Source organism: Marmota marmota, unplaced genomic scaffold (genome assembly GCF_001458135.2).
Source record: "Marmota marmota marmota unplaced genomic scaffold, marMar, whole genome shotgun sequence".
Taxonomy (NCBI): domain Eukaryota; kingdom Metazoa; phylum Chordata; class Mammalia; order Rodentia; family Sciuridae; genus Marmota; species Marmota marmota.
The window spans coordinates 70,513-79,273 of record NW_026000205.1 but is presented as its reverse complement, the minus strand read 5'-3'; the positions used below and the strand labels follow the sequence as shown (position 1 = coordinate 79,273).

General features: G+C 59.4%; 1 protein-coding gene across 2 annotated transcripts; it reads right to left on the bottom strand.

Moving 5' to 3' along the window:
- Nucleotides 1-439: 439 nt before the first annotated feature.
- Iglon5 (IgLON family member 5) lies at nt 440-7,704 on the bottom strand. Of its 2 annotated transcripts, XM_015496947.2 has the most exons (7): nt 7,538-7,704; nt 6,642-6,874; nt 4,889-5,008; nt 3,569-3,703; nt 3,260-3,380; nt 2,627-2,781; nt 1,116-1,444 (listed from the first exon to the last, which is right to left on the bottom strand). In XM_015496947.2, the coding sequence occupies exons 1-7, from the start codon at nt 7,684-7,686 to the stop codon at nt 1,356-1,358; spliced, it is 1,002 nt and encodes a 333-aa protein (XP_015352433.2). In that variant the 5' UTR covers nt 7,687-7,704; the 3' UTR covers nt 1,116-1,355. The 2 variants fall into 2 exon arrangements, with proteins under 2 accessions (XP_048646392.1, XP_015352433.2); XM_048790435.1 differs by lacking the exon at nt 2,627-2,781 and having other exon boundaries at nt 440-1,444.
- Nucleotides 7,705-8,761: the final 1,057 nt, after the last annotated feature.

Genomic DNA, 8,761 nt, shown 5'->3' with positions numbered 1-8,761 from the left:
GCCCAGCAGCCCTCCCCTCCCTACCCGATCCCTGGACCCTGGGAATGGAAGACAATGTGGGATGGGGCCCACGCCCCTGTCTGAGGTACAGTCACTGCCCCTTGCTCCCCCGCCCCTCTCTGCCCTCTTCTCCACCAAGCTCTGGGTGGTGTGGTGTGGGTGGGTGGGTGGTTATAGAGGGTCTCCAGGGAGTTGGAGCTGGTGACATGGCATCTTTTCTGGGCTCAGGATGTCTGTGACGCCTCCCCCCCACTCTGTGTGTTGTGGTGTACCAGGGTGGAGTATCTGACAATCAGAGCTGAGGCCACAGCCTCAGCATCCCTTCCTGACAACAGGGGCCCACCAGGGATCAACAGCTGGTCACCGGCTACAGGACAGCTGGAGCCAGGGGGCTATTGCTGGTCACAGTCGCTGGTGTGTGGGTGTGTGTCTGTGTGTGAGGACGGTCAGGTTAGCCTTTGGGAGGTACATTTGGTGGAGGCCAGGGAGTGGGAGGCCGGGAAGCCCACACCTGTGGGCCAGCTGCAGGGCCGGGGGGAGCTGGTTGGTACTGCAGGTGGCCAAGGGGAGTGGTGGCGGGGGTGGGGCAAAGCACTGAGGCAGACAGGCGACTTCTGTCACCAGCCTGACAGTTGGATGGAAGCACCGAATGGCCCAGGAGGGGGCCAGAAAGTCCAGGGTGGGGAGGGGCAGGGCAAGTGGAAGGTCTCAGGCCACTGAGCCAGTGATGGGGCCTCTGGCTACAGGCAGCAGGTGGCGCAGCAGGGAGGAACCTGCCAAGGCAGCCCTCACCTCTTCCTGAAGGCTGAGCAACTGCCCAGCTCCAGACCTGCCCTAGTGACAGCGAGGGGGAGGGGCGGGCAGCGTGCACACGTGGGAAAGCCTGGCCGTTCTCTCACAGCCTCACAGAGAAGCACCCACATACCTACCTCCAGCCAGAGGAGAGAGGCAGCAGGGCGGGGCAGGGGACACGGGGTGGCAGCGGGGGAGGACTGCTGGTCCCCTCCTCCAGCCTCCCCCCCCCACACCTATACATACGTGCGGGCTCACACTCACACACCCACCCACACACGAGCCCGTTGACAGCCTGAGCTAAGAGAGGGGTGTGGGGTGGCGGGGGTGGGTCACAACTGGAAACGTGAACGGGTGGCGAGAATGGCTGTAGAAAGATGCATAACTTTGCGTTATCCCTCACAGTGACGGGTTCTCTAAAGATCCTCCTCCTCCTCCTCTTCCTCTCGTCCTTCTCGGTGGCTGAGAGCTCTTCTGCCCGCTCGAGACCCACGGGGCCGGCTCCCCCTTTTCCTCTTGCTCTTGGCCCGAGGCCCCCTGCAGGGGGAGGCCCCGGGCTGCACCTACATCCTCCACCACAGCCAGCCCAGGGCGGAGAGCAGGGCCAGCGGCCCCGGGGGCCTCGGGGCTGAGTTCTCCAGGGATCCTGGGCCTGAGGGAAGAGGGAGGGTCAGGGACGGAGGCAGCCGCGGGAGGCTTCCTGCGTGTCCCTCTGGATGCCTCGTCTTAAGCCGCCTCTCGGGGGCCTTCCTGAGACTTTTCTGCTTTGTGAGTCTTAGCACACTCTCAGATCTTCTCCACTCCGTTCCACTGTTTTAGCCCTGTCATTCTGTCTTAGAATCTGTCTGTCCAGCATTTCCACCAGTTGTCTCATCCTCCGCAAGCCCAAAATTGTTTCTTGGACTTTTCTGCCTTTGGCTGGCCGCCCTCCCCTCCTCTTCAATACTTGAGCATATTAATATTTCAGCTCCAGCCCAAGCCTCAGGAGCACTCTGACTCAGCTCCTCCCTTACCTGAGCGTTGCACATCAGTCTGGCACCTAGCCCCATGGCGCCACCTCAAGGCGACTCTGGAGAGAGGCTTCATGCTGTCCATCCACCCAGCTCTGGATCTCTACAGCTGCCCTCCCCGCCAGCTCTCTGCCTCCATCTCAGAGCCCTAAGTGATTGTCTTTAGAAGTCTCAACACATGTCACTCCCTGCTTAACTGCCCCCAGTGGCCTTACCTGCAGTACAATAAGCCCAAACCCCTTACTAATGGGGCAAGGGCTACTTTCCTTTTTCTCCCAGGTTCCATGCAATTTATCTGCTACACCAAGCTGTTCTCACAGTACCTTTGCAAATTCTGTCCCCCTGCCTGTGAAGCCCTTCCAGCAGAATTGCACAGGCTGGCTTCTTATCATTCTGGTCTCAGAGTAATGATGCCCCTCAGAGTAATGATGCCTGACTGATGACCTTGGGTAACACCTGCCACCTCTAATCCTATCTATTCGTTTCTTGCCAGCTCTTCTTGATATTCAAAATAATATTTTGTTCATGTATTTGCTTATTTATCTACGTGCCCACATAAATGCTTTCCTGTTACTACTAGGCCACGAGCTCTGTGCATCCCCAAATCCTGTCTCTTTTGTGCACTGCTGTGTCCCCAGCACCTGGCCCTTAGTGGGCGCTCAATGAGTGTTGATCCAGTGGATGGGTTTCTTTGCCCAGTCGCGTTGCTCAAGTCTCATGGTTCCTCTTTCCTAAATTCGGGGCCAGTCAGGGGGTGGGTCCCGGGGTGTCTGCCTCCCCTTCCCGACCCGCCACCCCTGCCCTGCCGCCACGCGCAGACGCACGCAGGAGCCTCATGGAGGCGCTGGACGCTCCGAGCCGGTTGGCGGCGCGGCACGTGTAGTTGCCGTAATGCCGGGCGCTCACGTTGGCGAAGAGAAGCATCGAGCGGGTGCGCTCCGTCTGCACCTTCAGGCCCTCGGCCGCGCCACTGCTCAGCCTGCCGGGGACGGGATCGGCGTTGGGCCAGACCCTCCTGGGAGCAGCGCCCAGTACCCCGACTCAGCCTCCTCCAGCGACCACTAGCTTCTGGGCTCTAGCTCTCTAGCTCCTCAGGGATTCCTTCTCCAAGCACGGTCGCCCCGAGGGACACTGGACTCTCCCTGTGTGCGCCACAACCCCCAATTCCTAAGGGCTCTCAAACCCGGTCCCAGTGGTCCCCTTGCACGCAAGATCCTCAGCAGACTCCCGACCCTAGACCTCTCCCTGAAGAGTCCGGGGAGACGGGCTCCGGCGTTCATCGCGGGACCCAGGTTAGTCTCCCTGGACTCGGCAGACTCTATCACCTAGAAGCTGGACCCTCACTTCTCAGAACACAGAACTTGGCCCCTCCACCCCCGCGCCCTGGCCCTGCCATTCCAGGGACCGAGGGCCTCCCCCTTTCCTCCTCTCCCGGCCGGCCCCGGGGCGGTCCTCACAGTCTGTCGTCCTTGTACCACTGGAAGTCCGCAGGCGGCACGGCCATGGCTTCGCAGCGCAGAAGGGCTGCCCGGCCCAGGGCGGTGCGTGCGCTGGTCACGTCCGTAATGGTCGGGGGATCTGGCGAGGGTGTAGCATGGGCTAATTTTAGCAGCGAGGGGACTACAGGGTGCCGCTCCAGCAGCCTCCTCCCTCGGACCCAGGAGCCCGGCCCAGCTTCCTTCTCCAACATACAGACCCCGCCTCCCCAGGGCCCTAAGGCCCACCCCTCTTTCCTGCCCAGTGCCGGGGTGGGGGTGGGCGCTCACAGTTGACTGTGACCAGCACGCGGCGGCTGTCGGGCGCCGAGTTAACCCCGTTGTGAGTCACGCACTCGTATTCCCCGGCCTGGCCCCGCTGGATGTCAGAAATCTCCAAGATCTCACCCTCGGAAGTGAAGCCGTCTGTGGGGGAGGGAGCAGGAGGGGGCGGGGCCGGACACAAACACTTAACACGGGACAACACGGGCACAACACGGACACACATCAGCGGGGCGGGCACAGCAAGGCCTGGAGTGCCCGGGGCCGTAGGAGCCGCGAGGGGCCTAAGGGGGAGGGAGAGTGAGGACAGGGACTTAGGCACTGGAACCCAGTGGGGAGGGTCCTGGAATTTCAGGATTCAGAAGATCCAGGGATCTGGGATCTTATGATTCAGATCCTGGTCTTCAGAGGATCCAGTGGGGTGGAAGATTCCAGGATCTTGGATCTCAGAAGGATCCAGGGAACACAATGGGGAAGAATCCAGAATTCTGAGACCTAGTTCTTCAGGTCCAGGGAATTGATATCTGATTATCAGAATCAGTTATCTAGATATCTGCAATCTTGTGACAGTTCTGCACACAGAGGACCCCTAGGACTTAAGGAACCCAGGGATCCAGGATCTCAAGATCAGGATTGTGGGGTTCATAAGACACAGTGGGGCAGGATCCAGGGATCTGAGGCTTAGTAATAGGGTTCTGGGATCTCAGGGGATCCAGGGATTAGGACCTAGCAATTGGCACCATGGGTCTCCAGAGACCCAATGAGTGAGGATCCAGAGATCTGAATCTGGCAGTGGAGAGCCAGGTAAAGGGCTGGAGGGTGATGTCTGGGCCTGGGGCTGTCATATTTGGAGGGAGCCCTGAGTGGTGGTTCTCAGGGCTTGCTGAAAAAGACTGGGGTGAGGTGGAGGGGGCTCCTGATCTCCTCTGGGTCTGGGGACCACATTTTGAAACCACTGGGCTATAACAATGAGCTGCAGAGAGGTGGGGTGTGACTAAGAGGTGAGTGTATGGCCAGGGCCCAGGCTGCAGCTTGGCTTAGGGCATCTGGTGGTGGGGAGCTGAGTCTAGGAGAATCAGTGAGCAGGTGGGAGAAGCCAGAGCCAGGGCTTAGTGGGGTCTTTGGAGGTACCGGCCCAGACTGGGCAGCAAGTGGGAAGCCAGTACTGGGGTCTGGTGAGGAAATAACTGGAAATCCGGCTGGAAGGGAAATCAAGACACCAGAAGGGCTGGAGAAGGGGGATCTGGGAGTCCAGCCAGGAATATGGGGAAGGAGGGGCCCAGACTGCAGAATTGGGGAAGAGGCTTTGGGTCAGGGGTAGGGCCTCACCTCGGAGCTGCCTCCAGGTGACCGTGGGCTCTGGCCGCCCTACAGCCAGGCAAAGCAGATTTACGCTGCCTCCCTCGTTTACCGTCACAGGGGAGGAGATGTTCACAATGCGGGCAGGGACTGTGGGCAGCGGGAGAGGTCAGCGTAAGTCCTGTGTGCACCCCTGGAAGTCCAGGCCTGCCTTCTTCCCTCCTCCCTCAGTCCAGAAGGTCCAGGCCTTAGGCCTCCTCCCCAGACCCAGGGTCCGGGCCCATCCCCTCCCCCAGACCTAGGGTCCAGGCCCGTCCCCTCCCCCAGACCCAGGGTCCAGGCCCGTCTCCTCCCCAGACCCAGGGCCCAGGCCCATCCCCTCCCCCAGACCTAGGGCCCAGGCCCGTCCCCTCCCCAGACCCAGGGCCCAGGCCCGTCCCCTCCCCAGACCCAGGGCCCAGGCCCAGACCTTCTAAACCTCCCTTTGTTTCCTCACTTGACTCTTTGCCCTCTTCTCAGGGGTCGCTGCCTGGGCCTGGCCCCCTGTCTAATTACTGGCTCTGTCTGTCTGTCTGTCTTTTCTGCTTTCATCCCAACTTTATCTTTGGTCTGATTCCTCCCTCCTGGCTCTACTGGCTCCACTTTTATTTATTTGTCATTATGATTTTTGGGGGTATGTTGGATCGAGCCCGGTGGTTGCCTACCTGGAAGCCACATCTCCAGCCCTTTTTATTTTGAGACAGGGTGTCTCTAAGTTGCCAAGGCTGTCCTGGAACGCGCCATCCTCCTGCCACCATGCCTGGCTATTTTATTTATTATTATTTTAAAATTAACTTAACAAATATATACATGACACTTCCTATGTGGTGGATTGTGTTCTAATTGCTTTACAAAAACCCAGCCACTAGGCCCGTACCCTGTTTTCTGGGTGGGCGTTACCCTATTTCCCCAGTTCTAATACACTGTGCCTTACTTCCCCTCCTCCCTTTGGACATTCTCTAATCAGGATTGGCTTGTGATATAGGAAAACAGTTTAATTGGCAGAAGGTTTTTCTTCTCTTGTAAAGGATAAAATACAGGTGGCCCTTCTGACTGAGGACGTCCTGCACTGCATGAGTGCCAGCACCGTCCCCATCCCCCAGGAGGAGGAGGCTGAGCCCGAGGCCTCTGCTCACAGGTGGGTGCTGGCCCTGAGTCTGGAACCAGGCAGGCCGGCTCCTGAGCTGTCAGGACTCCCTGTCTCGGGCCGTTTCCCCTCGTGTGCTGCTGTCTTCCGGGCCACTCTGCTGGCCAGGGAAGTAGCCTCCGGAGCTTCACCTCTAGGCCCTCTGTGCCTCCCCCCCCTGCTGTGGGCCCTCACAGCCCCGGGTCTGGTCCTGTGGATCCCCGAGGCACTGTTTCTTTTCTGGTACCGGCTTTGTACCTGGGAGCCCTCCCTGAGCCGCTCCCGGGGAAATCTGCTCCCAAGGAGCAGGGACAGCCTGCCTCATTGGTATCCTCCGTCTACAACAGCCCCACGTGGTGGGCACGCAGGAGATGGCTCCGCAGAGTGCCTGTCTTCCTCTGAGCGCCCCTCACCCTGCAGCTCTCCCGCTCTAGAAACGGTCCAATGAAGTGTCACCAGGAGTGTGACGTCCCCCTTCTGCTTGGCTGAAATCCATGAGGGCAGGGTTGTGCCCGGCTTCTACTTGAATGTGTCCCCACTCTCACCATAATGCAGCCTGTCACGAGTCCCCTCCTCCCACGCCCCTCACCCTATCCCGGGCCGTGGCCGAGGGCTCACCGTGGACGATGAGGTAGACCTGAGTGGTGTACGGCTGGTGGCGGGTCTGGAAGGAGCAGGTGTAGAGGCCCTCGTCCCCGAGCCCCACCTGGGTGATGAGGATGGAGAACTCTTCAGGTGTGTTGATGAGCAGCCGCACACGCGGGTCGCTGGTCCAGCGGTCATTGCCAGCGTACAGGATGTTGGAGCGGTTCAGCCAGGCCACGCGGGTCACATGCTCATCAATGAAGCAGCTGTGGGGTGGGGGAGGAAGGGTTTCTCTACATCGCAGCCCAAGAGGCTGACCTTGCTGTGCACCCAGGCAGGTGGCAGCTGAGCCTCAGAGAGCCGGTGGGCTGATGTTAAGTGCCAGAGACCCAGAGAGGCACGGGCACCCTGGGAAGAGGGATGATGAGGACACAGGAGGGGTACAGAGACCTAGAGAGACAGAGACCCAGGGAAGGAGCAGAAACCCAGAAAGAGGGGCAACAGAGGGTCAGAGAGGGGGAGTCAGAGACCTACAGAGAGAGAGAGACCCAGGGGAGAGAATAGAGACCCAGAAAGAGGGGCAACAGAGACCTAGAGGGAGGGAGACAAGGACCCAGAGAGGGACAGAGACCCAGAGAGAGGAGACAGGGCCCTGAGTGAGGTGAGGAGCGAGCCTGCGAGGCAGTGACCCTGCTGTCATTTACAACGCGGCCACGTCAAGCCAAGCCTGGGGTGTGGGCACTCTCAATCCTGGACGTGGTGTCTCAGTCGCAGAACTCCTGGGACGGACAGGGACACAGAGGCTCTGGAGCAGAACTGGGCTCAGAGTCCACACTCCTTTCGGCCTGATGGGGATGGCATGGCCCCAGCCTGCCCCCACTGGGGAGGGACAGAGGACTTGGACTCCTGACTCCGCAGGCAGGAGGTACCTGAGGGTGGCGTTGTCGCCTTCGCACACGGTGTAGTTGTCTGCAGGGGAGCTGAACTCCAGGCTCTGGGACAGCAGCCCTGTGGACGAGAGGGCAGGCAGGAGGGCACGTGAGCACACACCCTGGGGACACAGAGACGTCTTCCACATGCATCCTCTGATGCTGTCAGAGACTCAGACATGGCAGACACACCCACACACACTGGGCCTGACTGACAGATGGGGACAGGTGGGCTCACAGGGACACACAAACACACATCTCCAGACACAGAGGCAACAGCCAACACAGCACAGGCACAGTTACACACATGCATGTGTGCACACACACGCATGCAGAGATGTTCACATAACACACACGCACAGACATGGGTATGAAGACACACATCTATGTGCAGTTACATGAGCATACAGAATACATTCACAGTGCACAGGGGCATCCATGTGCAAATTCATAATTACACAGATACACATGCATGTGCACAGATGAGGCATGTGTACACATTTAGACATACAGATACACCACATCACAGACACAGGTACAAGCACCCAGGCACTTGTGTAGATGCATGCGTATACACACACACATGCATGCACACACATATTCACAGGCTGTGAATGTGCAGGACGTATAAACACACATATAAGGAATGCGTGTGCACAGATACACATGCACAGATCCACGTGCACACAGACCCCCATTTGTACGCAGACACACATGAATTCAGAAACATGCCACAGGCACACAGAGCCAGCATGCCCCACGCAACACAGACAGACATCACACCCAGATCTGTAGGCATGGTGCATGGACACACACAAACCTTTGCACACACACGTGTGCCAGACACACCTGCGGCCTGTGCTCACAAGCACACTTGTGGGTACACACCCATGCCCACCTGCACACTCCAGTGCGGCCCATGGGCCCCATCAACCCCACCCCCCCCACTCATCCCTCTCTGGACCATGGCTGGCCGGCTGGACAGGGGCCAGGGAGTGGGGGCTGGGCACGCGGAGGCGGTGGAGACAGCCCTGGGCAGGGAGGGAGGGAGCCGGCTGGATGACCTTGGCGCCTGGAGCGGGAGGGCCCTGTGCGGCTGCCCCACCCCCAGCCTGGGAAGAGGAGCTAATTAATCTAATGAATTAATTGCCCATGCTGCCCCGATGACTCCCGGGGGCCCTCTCCATCAGCAGCCCCTCAGGAAGGGGCCAGGACACAGCCAAC